This window comes from Dermochelys coriacea, chromosome 2, assembly GCF_009764565.3.
Source record: "Dermochelys coriacea isolate rDerCor1 chromosome 2, rDerCor1.pri.v4, whole genome shotgun sequence".
NCBI classification, from domain to species: Eukaryota; Metazoa; Chordata; order Testudines; family Dermochelyidae; genus Dermochelys; species Dermochelys coriacea.
The window spans coordinates 121,390,146-121,412,270 of record NC_050069.1 but is presented as its reverse complement, the minus strand read 5'-3'; the positions used below and the strand labels follow the sequence as shown (position 1 = coordinate 121,412,270).

The window sequence follows — 22,125 nt, the reverse complement described above, 5'->3', positions numbered from 1 at the left end:
ATGGACACAAATCAGACGTCAAGAATTATAACATTCAAAAACCAGCTGGAGAACACTTCAATCTCTCTGGTCACTCGATCACAGACCTAAGAGTGGCTATACTTCAACAAAAAAGCTTCAAAAACAGACTCCAAGGAGAGACTGCTGAATTGGAATTAATTTGCAAACTGGATACAATTAACTTAGGCTTGAATAGAGACTGGGAATGGATGAGTCATTACACAAAGTAAAACTATTTCCCCATGGTATTTCTCCCTCCCACCCCACCCCCCACTGTTCCTCTGATATTCTTGTTAACTGCTGGAATTAGCCTACCTGCTTGTCACCATGAAAGGCTTTCCTCCTTCCCCCCCCCCCCCCCCCCCGCTGTTGGTGATGGCTTATCTTAAGTGATCACTCTCCTTACAGTGTGTATGATAAACCCATTGTTTCATGTTCTCTGTGTGTGTGTATATATAAATCTCTCCTCTGTTTTTTCCACCAAATGCATCCGATGAAGTGAGCTGTAGCTCACGAAAGCTTATGCTCTAATAAATTTGTTAGTCTCTAAGGTGCCACAAGTACTCCTTTTCTATTTTCATATAGTTACCTTTTGCAGATCCCCTTGGCATAGGGCAAGTCTACACTACAGTGCTACATCAGAGCAGCTGCACTGATGCAGCTATGTCGCTGTAGCGCATCTAGTGAAAACACGCTATGCCCTTGGGAGACAGCTTTCCCAATCAGCATAATTACTCCACCTAGATGAGAAGCAGAAACTATGTTGGTGAGAGAGCGGCTCCCGTTGACATAGTGCTGGTGTGGACAGCGTGAAACTTGCGTCGCTTGCAGGGTGGGGGCGGAGCTTTTTCACACTCCTGAACAAGATAAGTTAGATCAACTTAATCGGTAGTGTAGACCTGCCCATAGTCTGCAGAGCCTCCAAGGGTTCACGGACCACTGGTTGAAAACCACTGTACTAGAGGATATCACTTTAGGAATCCATCCTACACCCTTGAGTTTGACAGTTTTGCCATTGACTACAACGGGAGCAGGATTGGGCCTTTACGAAGAAGACTGGAGGTTTTTTAATAGCCCTGTGCCTTTGGGTCCAAATGTTTGTGTATGATAACTTACAAGTGTTTGTGTGTCTTCTTAAAGAAGCATCATTACAAAACACCTCCTCCCAAGGAGGAGTCGTCTGGTTACAGATGCTTTCTGCAAGTAATTCCCAAGTGTTCATTCGTGTATGTTTGGGATTTGTGTCATCTATTAAGTATGATTCACATTGATGGAATATGGTAATGCCATTGTCCATTTATTAGTTTAGTAAAAGCTTGAGAGAAACCCAGTGGAGATCATATTAAATTTAAAACTGGTTTCCAAGTGTTTATCATAGAAAGCCATTCACCAAGAGGTAGATTTTTAATCCTGATGCTGTCCTAATTTAGGAAGTGAAAGCACAAAGCCATAACACAATTTGGCAGAGCTGTCAGTGTCTGTTAAAGGAAAACTCAGAACCGAAAGACTGATGTTACAATAGCACTGGCAGAAGTGGGCAAGGAAGGTTGCAGACTGATTCAAATCCATGCTCTGCGTCAGGTCTTGAAAAGTCCTAACCCACTCTGGTCACATGGACTTCAGGAAGAGGTGAAGCTCCTAAGCAGATGCTCAGGATCAGGCCCTAAACTCTGGTGGCTTGATTTTCATTTACATTAAGGCCCTTTTACTCTGGTAGCATAAAGGGGGACAGAGGAACCTTAATGTAAATGAATACTAATACTTTTGCAAGTACTAGATTCACCTACACTTTAAAAAAAAAAATCAGCAGTTCATCTATCACTCCTTACAATATGGTGTGGCTCATGCTAAATCAACGGGATGAAATATTCCAATCTAGGACAGTAGATTGTGACTTGTATTTAATTATCTTATATGGATTTAATGCTAGAAGTGGGATAAACAATGTCTGTTTCTTCCACAGGTTGTCTGCACAACTCTTTGATTATGGAGTGGAATCATGGGAAGCTTACAAGAGAAGATACTTGGCTAGTGATTTGATTGAGAAACAGATGAAGGTTCAAGCTGCTGAGTTAGTGATTTTTCAGGTCATGATTTTTCTTTTTAATAATCTTATGGTCTTAATATGGTGTTAAAACAAATACAGTAATAAAGAAACTATAAAAAGCCAGAAAGTTTAGACACCTAACTCCCACTGTCATTTACTTTCAATGCACTGCTCATGCTGATAATGCAGATAAGCCTTGGGTTGTGACCTCACAAGGTAAGTGGTAAGGTCTAGTCCAGGGGTGGGCAAACGTTTTGGCTCAAGGGCCACATCGGGGTTGTGAAACTGTATGGAGGGCCGGGTAGAGAAGGCTGTGCTTCCCCAAACAGCCTGGTCTGTGCCTCCTCCCACTGCCCTCCTCTTGACTGCCCCCCTCAGAACCACTGACCCATCCAACTCCCCCCGCTCCTTGTCCCCTGACCGCTCCCTCCTGGGACCCCCCAACCCCTAATTGCTCGCCCCCATCTACCCCACCTGCTCCCTGTCCCCTGACTGCCCCAATCCCTAGCCACACCCTCACCCCCGAGAGGCCCCCGGGACTCCCACGCCCATCCAACCCACCCTGTTCCTTGTCCCCTGACCGCCCCACCCCCCCAGAACCTCTGCCCCATCCAACCGTCCCCTGACTGCCCCACAGGGACCCACTGCCCCTTATCCAGCCCTCTCCCCCACCCCCTTACCATGCCACTCAGAGCAGCAGGACTGGCTTATTGGAAAGCCTGGGAGGTGGGTGGGCGCAAGCCGCGCTGCCCGCGTAACTACAGGGGAGGGGGGACAGCAGGGGAGGGGCCAGGGGCTAGCCTGGGAGCTCAAGAACCAGGCAGGATGGTACCGCGGGCCAGTTTGCTCACCTCTGGTCTAGTCAATAGCAGAAATGAAATAAGCCAGGTGCTACAGAAAATTATTGACAGCCCCTCTGCCCCCTGAATCAGGAAATCAGTGTCTGTCAGAAGGCTCATCTTTTGGTTGAGATGTAAGAGATTCTGAAAACTCACGGACATTTGGAGATCTCATGGCGTTTTTCAAAAGAATATTACAAAAAAAACCCCACAACCCTAAGCAAAAATAGTTCCTCCATTCTCTGAATTATAGGCTTTATTTACTGTGCTTGATCTGTGAATGGCTTGACTGATTAAGGTGATAAGATGTTCTTAGCATAGAAACAAGGCCAAAGGAAATGGTGTACCTCTACCAATTACATCTCACTAACAGGAGCTTTTGTTTTGCTTTTCAGTTCAGCATGCCTGCCATCCTGAAGGGCTGGATAGACAGAGTCTTGGTCCAAGGATTTGCTCACGGTTTCCTGAAGTGTTAGGATGATGGCTTACTCAAGGTATGTTCCCTGGACTGTTACATGAGGCTGAACAATATTTTTTTTGTTTCAGAGTAGCAGCCATGTTAGTCTGTATTCACAAAAAAGAAAAGGAGTATTTGTGGCACCTTAGAGACTAACAAATTTATCTTAGCATAAGCTTTCGTGAGCTACAGCTCACTTCAGCTTATGCTCAAATAAATGTTAGTCTCTAAGGTGCCACAAGTACTCCTTTATTTTTTTTGTATAATTCTTGTCTGTTCCTATGCTGTAATTTTATTTTTAATCTAAGTGGATAAATGAGTTTTAGGCTTTTTAGTGGCACAAATTTAAGCTTTTTAGTGGCACTCAGTGATCATTCAAAATCCCTCCTAAAAAAACAGGTTTCAGAGTAGCAGCCGTGTTAGTCTGTATTCGCAAAAAGAAAAGCAGTACTTGTGGCACCTTAGAGACTAACAAATTTATTAGAGCATAAGCTTTCGTGAGCTACAGCTCACTTGCATCCGATGAAGTGAGCTGTAGCTCACGAAAGCTTATGCTCTAATAAATTTGTTAGTCTCTAAGGTGCCACAAGTACTGCTTTTCTTTTTTCCTAAAAAAACGAATTTCTTCTCTGTACCTTAGAGTTTTATACTGCCCTCTAGTATATGAGTGCCAACATCATGGAGTCTCGGGAACTTCCACCTTTTCAGAATAAAAACTCTGTGTAGGGAAGGGTTTTTGTTTAATTTTGGGTAGGAGTGGGGCCTGGTAGTGGTTTAGGAATAGAAAGGGGTGTCTGTATAGCGAAAGGCTTTGCACCATTTCATATAATGGTCAGACTCTACTCACCAAATATCCTCCGGCAGATCCTTCCATATTGCCTAGGACAAGCATGCATGGGGGAAAGATGATGCAAATAGGACTATCAAGATGTGTGCAAGCCTCAGCCATATGCTATTATCACCCTTCTCCTCCTCCTGCCTTGGCTGGGACCCTCACGTTAGGTTTTTTCTGAAAGTGGATTGCAGAAGAAGGGGAGGGATGATGTATTTGTTTTCTGGGGTGTGTAGTACGTTCTTGGGCATGCAATTTATTTAAAATAACTAAAAATCCTCCTGTACTAGGCTTTAGGTGCCCTAACACACACACACACACACACACACACACACACACAATTCAAAATTTCAGCAGCATTACATAATCACTCCAGAAAGAACTTAGCCAGCCTGCCACCGATAAAAACTCCTTTCCATCACTCCATCGTCTAGAAAGCACACCCTTGCCTTCTCCAAAAACACAAATGTGTCTTTTGCAGCATGCTTGAATGATCATCAAATGCTGCCAATATCAGAGCAAGAAGGATGGGGGAAGCAAGTTCTAGAGACTTGATCTTGTCGAGAATGCCTTGCGAGCTGCCCCTCTCTTTTACAACAATAGGATTCAACTTGAGCCCTCCTGCTAAGCACAGTTTTGGCAGTATGGCAGAGAGAGAGAGAGAGAGAGAGAGAGAGAGAGCGCCTTAGGTAGGCTGTCCCCAGCCCATTCTATAAAGCCCTGGTGCTTTATTGGTCATAACTAACATTTTAATCTCTACCTAGAGACCAATAGGCAGCCAGCGCAGATCCTGCAGGAGCCCTCTATGCTTAGTAAGCTATCTGGAAGATACAATAAGCAGCTATAGCAGTCTCTGCCTTTTAAAATAGAAAATTCTGGTGTAACAGGAAGAAATGCTTGATATAGTTACTGGTGACAGACCATTCATTTTAATCAGCTGTTGCATATTAAGCACAGAGGTGAAGCACTAACACTTGTCAGCCCTAATGCTTGCGTCTTTTCTTTTACCTTTCCCTGCTATTCTATGAAAATAAATTGTTTAATGGGCAAGAGAGAGTAAGAAATACTAAAGAGTACAATAATTAGTTACATGCAAGAAAAAACCCTGTACCCATTGCAAACCTAGAAAAAAAAAAAAAGTCTTTCATGGTAGAAAATATTTTTTTTTTAATCCAGTAATGTGCACACATAGCTGAAGGAAGGTGGGGTGAGGAAATGAACAAGGATCTAGCATTTCAAGAAGATTAGTACAGTGGGACATGGGGCCAGATTGCATGGTCAGTCTGTAATAAGTGGTTAATTTCTGCGTCCCACCTGGTCCAAACCAGCTGGGTCTAGGTCATAACTAGTCACTGTTTCTAGCTCTGGGTCCCAAGGACACACTCCCAGGCTCAGACTTCTTGTCCGATGCCCTTCCTTGGAATATAGGATGGTGCCATCCCAATCCCTCCAGTCACTTTACAAATGCTTTCCCAGAGCCTCACCTAGGCTGCGAGCACTCTGGGCTTTAGTTTAACCTCTCTACGAACCATGTGGCAGGCAAGCAAGAAGCATAGGCTGAGCAAAGGAATTTCTTAACCACCATCACTTTTCTCTTAAAACATTAGAGAAAAAAGAAAAGGAGTACCCGTGGCACCTTAGAGACTAACAAATTTATTAGAGCATAAGCTTTCGTGAGCTACAGCTCACTTCATCGGATGAAGTGAGCTGTAGCTCACGAAAGCTTATGCTCTAATAAATTTGTTAGTCTCTAAGGTGCCACGGGTACTCCTTTTCTTTTTGCGAATACAGACTAACACGGCTGCTACTCTGAAACAAAACATTAGAGAGTTACTGATCTTTGAAAAGATAAGAAGTCCTGAGACACAGCCTCCCCATGTCTGATCTCATCCTTTCTGTGAGTCCAAAGTGCGTCACTGATCAGGCTGGGCAGAGTCCTTCCTGCCCTCTGCTCTGCAGCAAAGCCTCCTTATATGTGGTGATGGTCATCTTCCCCCCCGCATCCAGATCAGTATCCGACTGCAAATAGACTTCTGTCTCTCTATTATATGCTCCATTGGGGTGCTCCAAACCTTCCTCCAGTCATACTTGTCCCACCTGCATAGAGAGCTCATTGTTCTATAGGAGTAGACAAGTAGTTGAGTGACAAAGCTGATAGCCGTAAATAGTAGTCTTGATGGTCCTTTGAGGATTCAGTTAGCTTCCCAACCTGAGAAAGGTGTGTGGAATGCAGTACAATAGGCTCCCCTCTGCGTTCAACTTAGACATGTGTTCAACACCTAATAAAAAATGAGTTCATAATTTGATGCAAATATATCCCACTCTCTGGCAAGGTCATCAGAATCTGTGACCAGTTTAAGTTGGTCCATAGCCCTGAATTGTTCAAACTGGGCCACCTTACTGTGGCATGAAGACTGAGATAATCTATAACAAATAGCGGTGAATTGGGTAGAAAGACTTCTGCTCCATGATTAATGCCAGAGGTTGGGCTCTGGCTATAAAACCTCATTTGGAGTCTTATAAATGGAGTGCTCAGTATTTGTGGTTCATGTGTGTGGATTTTTGTGACCTCCTGTCTCAGCCATTCACTTTTGCCCTTTTCAACTCTCTACCCTATAATCAAACAAGATTGGCATGTCCAGACACCAATTCATAACTTTTGAGCTGTTCTTGGCATTGTGAATAGCATAGCTAGTCATTAGCTGAAGATTTGAAGATTCTTATTCCTCACATCCAATATCCCACAATGATATGTAGATTACTTGACTATTTAATTTGCTAATAATTTTAACAATGCTAACATTTAAGTTTTCATTATTAGATTTCAGAAATAGTCCAGTGAGACAAACACAGGTGAATCAGACCCTTTAAAAGCTGTCATTTTGGCCTGTTTGCAAATTTGGGACAACGAGGCTGCTGCATCCGTTGTGTTCAGTTCACATTTGGAAGGTTCTCTTGGCAGCCATAAATAAGAGTTAGATGCTGGGTACAAATCTGTGTCAGATCCCATGGTTGTAGAATCTGAGGAAACATGGGTCTGGTAAAATACTTAGTGCAAGGCATACACCTAAAGAACATAACAAATACCCAGCTAATCTATTCTCAGGCAACTGAGAAGCTTTAAATGAAGACTACTATATATACAGGATGCAGTTTTCATCTGAAGTAGAGGGAGGAGCATAAACACACTTAGCATTCAATTTTTCCAACCACAGATCTCAAAGCACTTTACAAGGAAGGGCAAGAATCTTCTCCATTTTACAGATGGCAAAAGCTAAGGGCCCAAGTAACATGCATTTTTATGTATGTTTTCCCACAGAGCTATTTTCACACACTTTACTACTCCATATATCAACATGCTGTGTACCAGAGATGCAGTAAGTAGTACTGTGTGAAAAGGCCAGGGTATGAGGAGGACACAAAAGGGGGTCAGCTTCCTCATCCATCTCTGTACTGCCAAGTTCATCTAGTGTTTCTGAAGTGTCCTTTTTAGCTACCGGGTCACTTGTTCTTCAACAAATGTGCCTAAATCTTATTTTCTTCATTACAGAATAAACTAGCCCTACTTTCATTTACCAATGGAAGAGATTAGTAAATGTTTTCAAAAGGAGGTGTCAGTGGTGACATTCGCTATCTCCTGTGGCCCATGCAGGTACAATATATGAATATTTGCTCAGTAATGGTGCACCTTCATAGTACTGCCAACTCCAAGCATTCAAAAGTCAAGAGACAGGCCCCCCAGAAATCATGATTCCTTTTAAAAAAAATCCATCCGATTTTGAAAGAGCAATGTTAGGTCTTTATTTTCCTTCTGATTTGAGACTGTAGGTTTCATATTTTCCAGTTTCTCTGCCACTATTAGGGCAAACAAAAAAAATTAAAGAAGAGATTTGCATGTAATAGCATGACTAGGGAAGAGCCAGCTTGTTGGGAAATCTTTGTGTGGCTGGCATGGTGTGCTGCGACATCTACCTGCTGACAAACTAGTTGAATCACTTGGCCTAGATCTTCCAGAAACACTTCCATCTTCTAACAAACTCTTCTGCAGTTTCTAGCTAGGCGGACTCATTAACATAACTAAACCCATTTGGCTGCATCATTTAAAGGCAACTAATGGAAAAGGTGGCTAATCATAAATATATCCAGAAGTTCAGAAAGGAGGAAGGTTAGTGAATTTAGCTCACTCAGAGGGCATTAAAATTCATTCAGAACTGTGTGAATCAGAATCGCATGACTCAACTAGATTCAGAAGTGCCTAAAACAAATTTAGAAGTACAGGGATGAAACATGAATTTCATTCAGGAACAATCCAAGAAGAGTCAATAGTATACTAAATGTTCAGTCATCAAACGTGGTAGCGTATGACAGTTGAAAGGGAAAGTTGTATAGCTTCAATAGCACTTCAAAACTGTTCCAGGAACTGGGGAACAACATACACTAATCAAACTCAGAAGCATCATAGGCTAGCCTTCAACACTTATCCACAAGAGTGGTTGCAAAGGTACATTCCCGCATCCTTTTGTCCTTTCACATGGATAGTTTAAAGCAATGCTGTTTGATCAAAGAAAACATGCCCCACATGGGGTAGGAGAAATATTTTAAAAATCTGAATTCTTTAACTGTAGCAAAAATGGAGTTGAACCATTTTCTGACATGTCTCTTGTCCTTTGAATCCAGCATGGTATAATGCACTTCTGTGGTTTCAAAGTCCTTGCTCCTCAGATCTGCTTTGCTCCTGAGTACGTGACAGAAGAGAAAAGAAAGGAGATGCTGACCTCCTGGGCACAGCGACTGAAGACTATCTGGGAGGAAAAGCCTATAAACTGCACTCCTGAGTTGTATTTTAAGTAATGTTCAGGCACAACACTAGAGAGATATGGGGGCGGGGAAGGGACAGGAATTGCCTCAGTTGTATCTTTTCTCTTTCCCTCATGCTGTACCTTACCATGTATAGGGGGGAAGTCACAATGCATAATATCAGTCTCATAAACTTGCTGGATTGTATTACACCAAAGACAGCCAATTGGTAATAGCTCAGTTAGCAATATGGCCTCGATCTTCCTGTCTCCTTAGGAGTACAGTGTAATATGAGTGGTGCAGCTCCTTGGTGTGTGTGACATGGCCCCCTAACTAGTAAATATTAGTGCCTAGTATACAACCAGGTTTTTGTTTTGTTTTTTTTTTAAAAACAGAGTAGTGCCTGTTCATACAAGGATAGGATTGAATCACAGATAATGGCTATTGCCCTAAGACGCAGGTGACCTGCAAAACACTGAAAGATATTGCCAGATTTACTTCAAACATTTTTGTGCACCAGCTGCCATTTTTGTTAAATTGACCTGGAAATATGCTGTGATAAATAAGATTTGTCACAGCCAGTTATCAGTCAACTCTGCTCTCTTAAGCAAGTTTTGTCTGCATTTGAATTATTGTATAGTTTGAGTATATAGGATATGCAGTAATTTAGGTTACATGAGAACTATAGCCAGCCTTAACCTTCAATACCAAAACAGATATATGTGTCGGTTCCTAAATTCATAAGATTATTTACAACTGAACTATAGTAAAGCAGCTTTAAGACAGGTTTCAGAGTAGCAGCCGTGTTAGTCTGTATTCGCAAAAAGAAAAGGAGTACTTGTGGCACCTTAGAGACTAACAAATTTAGTCTAAATTTAGACTAACAAAGCTTTAAGACAGTTTCAGATGCCAATAAATGAAGCAAATTCAAAGTGAAGTATGAATATACAACACTGGTGCCTTCACCATTGCATTGGTCTGTGTGTACACAAGGAAGGGTATGTGAAGCCCCCTGCCATTTTTGCCTCCTCATACATTTTAATGTATATTTTTTTCTGAGTTCAAGGACTGGTCCCCACTTACGCTGCCACTAGCCACCCCATTAGGAAGAGAGAGGAATCAAGGGCAATTGCTTTAGCCCCTCACACTAATCAGCAGAGCTATTCAGCCCTGGAGTTGAATGCCTCATGTACGTCCCCCTACATACTGTAGCAGCAAATGTGCTTCCCCTGGGGACTGTGGCTGGCTTGGTGAGGCACATTGACCGCTACACCTGCTGTGGCCACTGTCCAAGTGTGGGTCAATGCCTAATAGGATACACCTGTAGGCGTGGGTTGGCTCTTAATGTTTGGGAATTTTGTCATGGACTTCAGTGGGATAATTTGGCTCTGGGAAGTAACTGATGAATTTTTTGTGGTAGGATATATGGTATGTTTCATGCTTAATTGTGTATTTCCTGGCTTTGATCAGTCGTGGTCACAACCTTAACATACTGTTAAACATACTATTATACTTCTTTATGAATGTTTACCTGTTTTTTTGTGTGCAAGATGTAGATACCAGATTACAATGTTTCCAGTCACCTAAATTCATGTTCAGACTGAAGAAGGTGGACATAGTAAGATACAAATGCAGTTGCTGTCCATGCATATTTACTTTTTCAAAATAAAAATCCTCATTGTTTGTTTACAGACTTGATCAAAGATGTTATTCAGAAGACAAATGAGTATTCTGCACAAAAAAATTAAGAGGATGTATACAGAGAAGTCTTGCTCCTATAATCACTAAAGTCCACAGGAATTGCTAGACTGCAGTCAGGGTAAATTTAGTCACATCTCTTAAATTTTATAACAGCACAATGCAGATGCTTGGAAATTCTAGCTAAGAGTATTTGTGAGGAAGGTACATGGGATTAATTCCACAAAATTGCTAATCAGTCTCCTATGATGCTTATTGTCAGGATACACATACACTTTAAAAAAAAAAGTGTCAGGATGCCAGGCATAAGGGGGTCTTGAAGGTTCTAGAAGGAACTGTGCCGGGAAGAGAGAGCAATATAGAGCCATATCAGCAATCAGGAGAGCTCAGCTCCACACTAGGTACCAAAATTAAGTGGCCAGATTTTTTTTAAAAACTCAACATGTTAGGTACTGAGCTCTTCTGAAAGGCTCTTCCCAGTGATGGCGGTTGAGCTCTTCTGAAAATTCTGGCTTTAAGGGATACTATTTTTACTTATTTGACTAAAGTTTCTGGTTCAGTTGCATTAAATAAAATTCCTGAGTCTTTGCCACAGTTGTAGGACACTTATGACTTCACAAGCAGGGAATACATTTGCCACTTTAATACTTATTACCTGCATCCAAAGGTGTTATGTCCTCTCCAAGAGGGAAACCCCATTGACTCCAAAACAGACTAGTGTGGGATTGGCTACAAGCATCATCTCTGGTGTGAGATCGAAGATGCGATTGACCTGGGGTAAGTGATTGGTCCTTTGGGACTAGGAGTAACCTGAATATTGCTGTGATACTTGATATAAGGGACCACCTATCACAAAGGCAAGCTTACCTGGGTGGTGAGTCAGATCCGAGTATCCAAGGAGACTGACTGATACTTAGTTGGTGAAATCTAAATTTAGAGCTCACAGCCAATTAGGGGTTTGTGTCTTGGTTCTTAACCGTCACGCTCTTGAGTCACTGCAGTCAGCTTGACAGTCCTCTTTACTGATATGTTAGTAATTTCTCTTGGTTGTCTAACATATCTTGTATCCCTTAATCCAATTACTTCTCTAAATATTTCTGATAAAAGATGTGGGCCTACAAATATTACAAATTGAGTGTGAAATGTGGTCTTCAAGACATGGAGTAAAATAGAAATGTACATTGTCTGATCATTAATCCAAGGACCACTGACATGTGGGAGGAGGGAAGCATATAATATCCTCTACAATATATTCCTTTCTTGGTTTTTTACATTACCGATTTCTCAGGACAGCCCATAAGGACATTGAAGTGATAGGGCAATTTCTGCTAAAAAATAGTAACTATTTATTTTATCTTTATTGGTTCAGCTCGTAAGTTTAAATTTCTGTATTAGATGAAAAAATCATCCATGATTCTGGTCCTTCTCATTCCTATTTTAAAGATTAAATACATTAGCCTTCCTACACCCAGCTTCACTCTAATGTTTGTATTTGGTAGCCTGTGTGCAGGTTGTGCATAATATGTATTATATGCACAAACATTAATATTGTACACCTTATCAGGTATAAATCCATGGTAGGCCCACACCTTTAATACTGTGTGCAGATGTGGTTGCCCCATCTCAAATAAATAAATAAAAAATTGGAATTGGAAAAGGTTCAGAAAAGTGCAACAAAAACTATAAGGGGGTATGGAATCACTTCCATATGAGGAGAGATTAATAAGACTAGGACTTTTCAGCTTGGAAAAGAGTCGACTAAGGGGGGATATGATAGAAATCTACAAAATCATGACTGGTGTGGAGAAAAACAAACAAGGAAGTGCTATTTATTCCTCCTCATAAACACAAGAACTAGGGGTCACCCAATGAAATTAATGAGCAGCAGGTTTAAAACAAACAAAAGGCAATATTTCTTCACACAACACACAGTCAACCTGTGGAACTCTTTGTCAGAGGATGTTGTGAAGGCTAAGACTGTAACAGGGTTCAAAAAAGAACCAGATAAATTCATGGAGGATAGGTCCATCAGTGACTATTAGCCAGCATGGGCAAGGATGGTGTCCCTAGCCTCTGTGTGGGCAACAAAAATGATTAGGGGTCTAGAGCACATGACTTACGAGGAGAGGCTGAGGGAGCTGGGATTGTTTAGTCTGCAGAAGAGAAGAATGAGGGGGGATTTGATAGCTGCTTTCAACTACCTGAAAGGGGGTTTCAAAGAGGATGGCTCTAGACTGTTCTCAATGGTAGCAGATGACAGAACGAGGAGTAATGGTCTCAAGTTGCAATGGGGGAGGTTTAGATTGGATATTAGGAAAAACTTTTTCACTAAGAGGGTGGTGAAACACTGGAATGCGTTACCTAGGGAGGTGGTAGAATCTCCTTCCTTAGAGGTTTTTAAGGTCAGGCTTGACAAAGCCCTGGCTAGGATGATTTAACTGGGACTTGGTCCTGCTTTGAGCAGGGGGTTGGACTAGATGACCTTCTGGGGTCCCTTCCAACCCTGATATTCTATGATTCTATGTGTGCCAGAAACTGGGAATGGGCGATGGATCACTTGACGATTACCTATCCCCTGTTCTGTTCCTTCCCTCTGGGGCACTTGGCATTGGCCACTGTTGGAAGACAGGATTCTGGGCTAGCTGGGCCTTTGGTCTGACCCAGTATGGCCATTCTTATGTATGATTGCTGGGTAGTTATGCTAAGTTGCACACCTGTACTCTGTACTATGCTTTTCCCAGAATGCTGTTCACACTTGTTCACTCACACTAAGGTGTAGCCCATAACACTTTGCACAGCTGAATTCTGCTCTTGGCTCAAACAAATACATAATCTGACAGAAACAAGATGTATGACTAATAAGTCCTGGTACAATTAAGAGGTGCCTCCATGGACACCTGGAAGGAGGTATCCAAGACAAAGATAAGAAAAGTACAGGACAGTATAGAAAAACCAGTATAAAACTGCTAGAGACAAGTGGGGTTATGTATAGAGTGCCTTTAGTTTGTAAACAGCCACAATATAAATACAGATAGTCTTGAGTGCATACTTTGGAAGCAGACTTATGTAAGGTGAATGCTATGAGATTACTTCTCTGAAATGATGGTATGTAGGTCTCCTTTTTATGTTGCACTGCTTTCCCTTTGACTAAAGCTGACTATGCGCAGCTATTTGCACTCAAATATTTTTGAACTGCAAGTGTAGTCAAGTAATTGGCTATAGGTAGTCAAATTGCAAAAGGGTGTAGAATTAGATCAATTAGGTACTTTTTGAACATAGATAATCTAGCTATAATAATAAAGGTGCAGACACTTTTTTATATAAACAGATTACAGTACATGCACTGATGTATAGTATTACCCTGCATTATTTTGAAAGTTGTTTGATTGGAGAGAACTCCAGATTAAACCATTTCCTGGTTATATACAGGATAGATTAATAATTTCTTTTCTATCAGTTAGGAGATTGAAATTCTCTTTCCCCTCCCCCCCCACGACGTCAGCCTCTCCCTTCACATTGCTCTGTAAAGCGGCAAATATGGATGAATTCCTGGCGTATTGAAGTCTAGGATTTTTGCCACTGAAATCAGTGGAGTGAGGATTTCATTCAACCTTTTTAAAAGCAATCTTAACCAAGTTACTGTACTCTGAATCAGAATTTGGTAACTATATCCATGATGTCTCACGATTTGCTAGAATGGCTATCAATAATTAGCTTGTATTAATAATGGCCTATTCCATCTGAGAATGCCTAGACCCACCAATCAGTTGAACTGCAAAAGTCTGCTCTAGAAATTATTTTGGGGATATTTGATGGTCTGTGTTATACAGGAGATCAGGCTAGATGATCACAATGGTCCCTTCTGGCCTTGGAATCTATGAAAACAAGACTTGTATTAACTCTACAGATTAGAGAGAATCAAATTTCAGTTTGACAGTGCAGTTCTCTCAAAATATTGTTAAAATACAATGCTAGTTATCTCCTTAAGAAAAGGAGTTCAAAACTGTCAGCTTTTTTTTGGGGGGGGGGGGGAGTGGGGGGGAAAGAGAGCAGGTACTACTTTTAAGTTAAGTCAGCCATAACAAACAGTGGCAGAGAGAACCGTTCAATTCCCCTTTGCCAAATCCTGGCCAGGCAAGCAAAGTATAAAAGTTTTGCCTACAGATATTTCAAGGCCATTGAGGGAACCAGCAGCCTTGTATTCATCCTAGAGAAAGCCCAGGGCAGCTGTGAAGCCTTATTTCCAGGTCTGGGAATTTCCTCTTTAAGATGATGACTATGTTTCTTAAATCATGAGAATGGGTATCTAGTCTGTACTGTAGTTTAGTACAACACCAACTGAAGATGGAAATTCAGATGCTTTAGTGCATATTCTTTGGTACTTAATATTTTTGTTGTTCAGAGAAACAGTTAACAGCTCACTATAGAATTTCTGGTTTCAGAGTAGCAGCCGTGTTAGTCTGTATTCGCAAAAAGAAAAGGAGTACTTGTGGCACCTTAGAGACTAACAAATTTATTAGAGCATAAGCTTTCGTGAGCTACAGCTCACTTCATCGGATGCATCGAAATGCATCTGATGAAGTGAGCTGTAGCTCACGAAAGCTTATGCTCTAATAAATTTGTTAGTCTCTAAGGTGCCACAAGTACTCCTTTTCTTTTTATAGAATTTCTGTGTCAAAGTATTCTTTAGAGATTCTGATGCATACATAGCTATTTTACAAGTACTGGGTGAACTAAATTTCCTTGAACAGAAGCTATTTAGTTCCTGGAATTGAGTATCTCCGCTTTCATCATGAAAACTGTGTGTCAACTTATTTGTTGCCAACTATTTCCCCTACAAGGAACTGATAAACTCCACCAGATTCACCAGCAGAACTTTGACGCTTCTTAAAGTTCAGCTATACTTGGTTGTCGACAGACCTTTCATCTCCTTGACCCCCACGCTACTTACCTGGTCCCAATTGCCGTAGCGTTGGAATGCCTCACAAACTTGAGTGACTATCCTCGCAGGCGTCCCTGTGATGCAGTGTTCCCTCTTATTTTTTCCACGCATGTGCGGAATGAATTTTGTTATGTCACACATCACCTCCATATTGGTGCACATAACAAAATTCATGTGGTGGAGGTGGGGCCGAGGGGTTTGGAGAGGGTTCCAGCTGGGGGTGCAAGCTCTGGGGTGGGGCCAGAGATGAGGGGTTGGAGATGCAGGCTGCTACAGGACTCCCCGCAGCTCTCTCTCCCCCCGCAGCAGCCCCGAGGCTGAAGGTGGTGGTGGTGGAAGTGGTGCCTCTCCCCCGGCCACGGCAGGTCCATGCTGCGTGAGAGGCGCCTCTCCCACAGCTGCGGAACTGAGCCCCTGTGTGGGGCTTAATAGGCAGTTGCACACCCACGTAGTTTAGAGGGAACTTAATCTGTGAGGTAGGAAAGCTGCAGCGGCACAGGAGCTAGCAAACAGAGCTCTAAACAGGGGAGTTTGAGTGGGAGTTTGCAAGGGGAGTTTGGCTTGTGGTGCTTGTTTGGGGTTTGCTTTTGCTGGGGGGTGTGTGGTCTTTTTGGTGTGGCTTGTGTTTCCCAGATTAACAGGATTTAGGTGGGAAGGAGATGACAGATACAGAGGCAGCTGTGGGAGTGACTCCTGTAGTGAAAGACACATTGAGGATGACTGGATGTGGAAGCTGTGTTATGTACATGATCCTGGAGGGGGGAACCGGTAAGAGTTTTTTCTGCATGAAACGTCATCTGATAGAGCTGATGGAGGAAAAGATCCGAGGTTTGGAGATGCAGGTGGAAAGTCTGGTTGAGTTTAGGAAGGGGTTTGAACAGATGATGGAGCAAAGATATGAGGTATCTAAAGGGAAAAGCTCAGACTCACAGATGGAAGCAGGGCTGGGGAATTTTGAGGAGAGACTGGATGAGGAAAGTGGTCAGTGGAAACATGTGACTCAAAGAACCAGGCAGAGAAAAAGACGGGCTAGTGAAGGAGAAATAGAGCTTAGGAACAGGTTTGCAGAGTTGGAAAATGAAGAAGGGGCTCAGCAGGTACTTGTTGAAGGTGGAAGGGTAAGGAAGAAGAGAGGCTAGTCCTATAGGAAAAGGGGAAGAGTCAAGGGAGATTACACTAAATATGAGCCCCAGGAGGATACAGGATGGGTTGAAGAGGATTGTAAGGGAAAATAGGAATGGAAAGAACTTGCAGCCAGAGGGAACAGGGGAGAGATTGGAGAATAGCACCGTCACCAGGAAAAGGCAGGTCTATGTGATCAGGGACTCTTTATTGAGAAGAATAGACAGGCCTGTAACTAGAGCTGATCCTGAGAATAGAAGGGTGTGCTGTCTTCCGGGTGCTAAGATACGGGATGTAGACCTGAGGTTGAAAAGGATCCTAAAGGGAGCGGGAAAGAATCCCCTAATTATCCTTCATGTGGGAACAAATGATACAGCCAGATTCTCGCTGGAAAGTATCAAGGGAGACTATGCTAGGCTGGGGAAGACACTTAAGGAAATTGAGGCTCAGGTGATCTTTAGCAGGATCCTTCCTGTTCCTAGAGAAGGGCAACAAAGGTCTGACAAGATTATGTCTGTCAACAGATGGCTTAGGCAGTGGTGCTATAAAGGAGGGCTTTGGGATGTATGGCCACTGGGAGGCATTCACGGACAGAGGTCAGTTCTCTCGGGATGGACTTCATCTGAGTAGGGAAGGAAATAGACTTCTAGGATGGAGGCTGGCACAACTGATAAAGAGAGCTTTAAACTAGGAATTGGGGGGAGATGGATGGGAGATGTCCAGAAAATCTCCACGCCAGATTTTAGCATTGAGAGGGAAGAAGATGAAGTAAGAAAGGATACAGCCGTGGGTAGGAGAATGTATATAAGGAGCGAGGGCAGTGTGGATACCAGTCTAATAGGTTATACTGACTGTAGAATGACTGTGCCTAATAGGGTACAAAATGTGAGCGAGTCCAAACAGCAAAAATTAAGATGTTTGTACACCAATGCGAGGAGTCTAGGTAACAAAATGGAGGAACTAGAGCTACTGGTGCAGGAAGTGAAACCAGATATTATAGGGATAACAGAAACATGGTGGAATAGTAGTCATGACTGGACTACAGGTATTGAAGGGTATGTGCTGTTTAGGAAAGACAGAAACAAAGGTAAAGGGGGTGGAGTAGCATTGTACATCAATGATGAGGTAGAATGTAAAGACATAAGAAGCGATGCAATGGATAAGACAGAGTCCGTCTGGGCAAAAATTACATTGGGGAAGAAAACTAGTAAAGCTTCTCCTACGATAGTGCTTGGGGTGTGCTATAGACCTCCGGGATCTAATTTGGATATGGATAGAGCCCTTTTTAATGTCTTTAATAAAGTAAATACTACTGGAAACTGCGTGATCATAGGAGACTTTAACTTCCCAGATATAGACTGGAGGACCAGTGCTAGTAATAATAACAGGGCCCAGATTTTCCTAGATGCGATAGCTGATGGATTCCTTCATCAAGTAGTTGCTGAACCGACTAGAGGGGATGCCATTTTAGATTTAATTTTGGTGAGTAGCGAGGACCTCATAGAAGAAATGGTTGTAGGGGACAATCTTGGCTCAAGTGATCATGAGCTAATTCAGTTCAAACTAAATGGAAGGATTAAACAAAAATAAATCTGCAACTAGGGTTTTTGATTTCAAAAGGGCTGACTTTCAAAAATTAAGGAAATTAGTTAGGGAAGTGGATTGGACTGAAGAACTTCTGGATCTAAAGGTAGAGGAGGCCTGGGATTACTTTAAATCAAAACTGCAGAAGCTATCGGAAGCCTGTATCCCAAGAAAGGGGAAAAAATTCATAGGAAGGAGTTGTAGACCAAGCATCTTAGAGAGGTGATTATGAAGAAGCAGAAAGCATACAGGGAGTGGAAGATGGGAGGGATCAGCAAGGAAAGCTACCTAATTGAGGTCAGAAGATGTAGGGATAAAGTGAGAGAGGCTAAAAGTCGAGTAGAGTTGGACCTTGCAAAGGGAATTAAAACCAATAGTAAAAGGTTCTATAGCCATATAAATAAGAAGAAAACTAAGAAGGAAGAAGTGGGGCCGCTTAACACTGAGGATGGAGCGGAGGTTAAAGATAATCTAGGCATGGCCCAATATCTAAACAAGTACTTTGCCTCAGTCTTTAATAAGGCTAAAGAGGATCTTGGGGATAATGGTAGCATGACAAATGGGAAGAAGGATATAGAGGTAGATATTACCATATCAGAGGTAGAAGCGAAACTGAAACAGCTTAATGGGACTAAATCGGGGGGCCCAGATAATCTTCATCCAAGAATATTAAAGGAATTGGCACCTGAAATTGCAAGCCCATTAGCAAGAATTTTTAATGAATCTGTAAACTCAGGAATAGTACCGAATGATTGGAGAATTGCTAATATAGTTCCTATTTTTAAGAAAGGAAAAAAAAGTGATCCGGGTAACTACAGGCCAGTTAGTTTGACATCTGTAGTATGCAAGGTCCTGGAAAAAATTTTGAAGGAGAAATTAGTTAAGGACATTGAAGTCAATGGTAAATGGGACAAAATACAACATGGTTTTACAAAAGGTAGATCGTGCCAAACCAAACTAATCTCCTTTTTTGAACGGGTAACAGATTTTTTAGATAAAGGAAATGCAGTGGATCTAATTTACCTAGATTTCAGTAAGGCATTTGATACCGTGCCACATGGGGAATTATTAGTTAAATTGGAGAAGATGGTGATCAATATGAACATCAAAAGGTGGATAAGGAATTGGTTAAAGGGGAGACTGCAATGGGTCCTACTGAAAGGCGAACTGTCAGGTTGGAGGGAGGTTACCAGTGGAGTTCCTCAGGGATCGGTTTTGGGACCAATCTTCTTTAATCTTTTTATTACTGACCTTGGCACAAAAAGTGGGAGTGTGCTAATAAAGTTTGCAGATGATACAAAGCTGGGAGGTATTGCCAATTCGGAGAAGGATCGGGATATTATACAGGAGGATCTGGATGACCTTGTAAACTGGAGTAATAGTAATAAGATGAAATTTAATAGTGAGAAGTGTAAGGTATTGCATTTAGGGATTAATAACAAGAATTTTAGTTATAAGTTGGGGACGCATCAATTAGAAGTAACGGAAGAGGAGAAGGACCTTGGAGTATTGGTTGATCATAGGATGACTCTGAGCTGCCAATGTGATATGGCTGTAAAAAAAGCTAATGCGGTTTTGGGATGCATCAGGAGAGGCATTTCCAGTAGGGATAAGGAGGTTTTAGTACCGTTATACAAGGCACTGGTGAGACCTCACCTAGAATACTGTGTGCAGTTCTGGTCTCCCATGTTTTAAAAAGGATGAATTCAAGCTGGAGCAGGTGCAGAGAAGGGCTACTAGGATGATCCGAGGAATGGAAAACTTGTCTTATGAAAGGAGACTGAAGGAGCTTGGCTTGTTTAGCCTAACTAAAAGAAGGTTGAGGGGAGATATGATTGCTCTCTATAAATATATCAGAGGGATAAATACAGGAGAGGGAGAGGAATTATTTAAGCTCAGCACCAATGTGGACACAAGAACAAATGCGTATAAACTGGCCACCAGGTAGTTTAGACTTAAAATTAGATGAAGGTTTCTAACCATCAGAGGAGTGAAGTTTTGGAATAGCCTTCCAAGGGAAGCAGTGGGGGCAAAACATCTATCTGGTTTTAAGATTCTACTTGATAAGTTTATGGAGGAGATGGTATGATGGGATAATGGGATTTTGGTAAGTAATTGATCTTTAAATATTCAGGGTAAATAGGCCAAATCCCCTGAGATGGGATATTAGATGGATGGGATCTGGTTTACTATAGAAAATTCTTTCCTGGGTATCTGGCTGGTGAATCTTGCCCATGTGCTCAGGGTTTAGCTGATTGCCATATTTGGGGTTGGGAAGGAATTTTCCTCCAGGGCAGATTGGAGAGGCCCTGGAGGTTTTTTTGCCTTCCTCTGTAGCATGGGGCATGGTTGACTGGAGGGAGGGTTCTCTGCTCCTTGACGTTTTGAACCATGATTTAAGGACTTCAATAGCTCAGACATGGGTGAGGTTTTTCATAGGAGTGGGTGGGTGACATTCTGTGGCCTGCGCTGTGCAGGAGGTCGGACTAGATGATCAGAATGGTCCCTTCTGACCTTAGTATCTATGAAAGTATTCTGTGCACATGGAGACTGAGCCACAGAGATTAACTGACTTGCCCAAGGTCAGCACCATAGGTTGCAACAGGTACCTCACCACAGCAGGTGCCTCACTACTGGATGAAGCTCTCTACAGCACCATGAGCAAAATTAAGGCTTTGTCTTCACTGGAGATTTAATCTGTGTTCAACCATGATTTTTCCCCTTAACACGTTCTGTGTTCACACAGCAATGCACCTCTATTCCTGCTGCACAATGAGGGGGCCACTGCACTCTGAGCTACAGGGTGGACCCCCCGTTAATTTATCTTGTGTATTGCTAACATAAGGTTAACTGCAATGCAAACAAGGGCTATAGCAAATCAACAAACCTCTGGAAATCCTTTAAAAAAAGAAATCTCATGGCAAGGGGAGACAAGGTGGGTGAAGTAATATCTTTTATTAGACCAACTTCTGGTGAGGAAAGAGACAAGCTTTTGAGCTACCAACAGCTCTTCTTCAGGTCTGGAACAAAAAGAAAAGGAGTACTTGTGGCACCTTAGAGACTAACAAATTTATTAGAGCATAAGCTTTCGTGAGCTACAGCTCACTTCATCGGATGCATTTGGTGGAAAAAACAGAGGAGAGATTTATATACACACACACAGAGAACATGAAACAATGGGTTTATCATACACACTGTAAGGAGAGTGATCACTTAAGATAAGCCATCACCAACCTTCCACACAAACTTCCTCGTGGCTGGACTTTACAAAAACTAGACAAGCCATTTACAAAACACACTTTGCTTCTCTACAAAAGAAAAAAGGACACTAAGCTATCTAAACTACTATATGCCACAAGGGACCACAACAATGGTTCCCGTAACCCACACAGCAATATTGTTAATCTATCCAACTATACTCTTAGCCCAGCGGAAGAATCTGTCCTATCTCGGGGCCTCTCCTTTTGCCCCTCCACCCCCACGAACATGATACAGTTCTGTGGTGGCCTAGAATCCTATTTTCGACGTCTCAGACTCAAGGAATATTTCCAACACACCTCTGACCAACATATTAACCCACAGAGACCTTCCTGCCAACACTACAAAAAGAAGGATTCTGGGTGGACTCCTCCTGAAGGTCGAAACAGCAGCCTGGATTTCTACATAGACTGCTTCCGCCGACGTGCACGAGCTGAAATTGTGGAAAAGCAGCATCGCTTACCCCATAACCTCAGCCATGCAGAACACAGTGCCATCCACAGCCTCAGAAACAACTCTGACATCATAATCAAAAAGGCTGACAAAGGA

General features: G+C 42.3%; 1 protein-coding gene across 1 annotated transcript in view; it reads left to right on the top strand.

Moving 5' to 3' along the window:
* The window catches only part of NQO2 (N-ribosyldihydronicotinamide:quinone reductase 2), a 78,046-nt gene extending 65,748 nt beyond the window's left edge, over positions 1-12,298 (top strand). The window contains 5 exon segments of the mRNA XM_043508393.1: positions 1,964-2,117; positions 3,282-3,380; positions 7,726-7,827; positions 8,853-9,758; positions 9,873-12,298. Coding sequence (XP_043364328.1) covers positions 1,964-2,117; positions 3,282-3,380; positions 7,726-7,827; positions 8,853-9,026 — 529 coding nt within the window. The 3' untranslated portion in view covers positions 9,027-9,758; positions 9,873-12,298.
* The last annotated feature ends 9,827 nt before the right edge of the window (positions 12,299-22,125 follow it).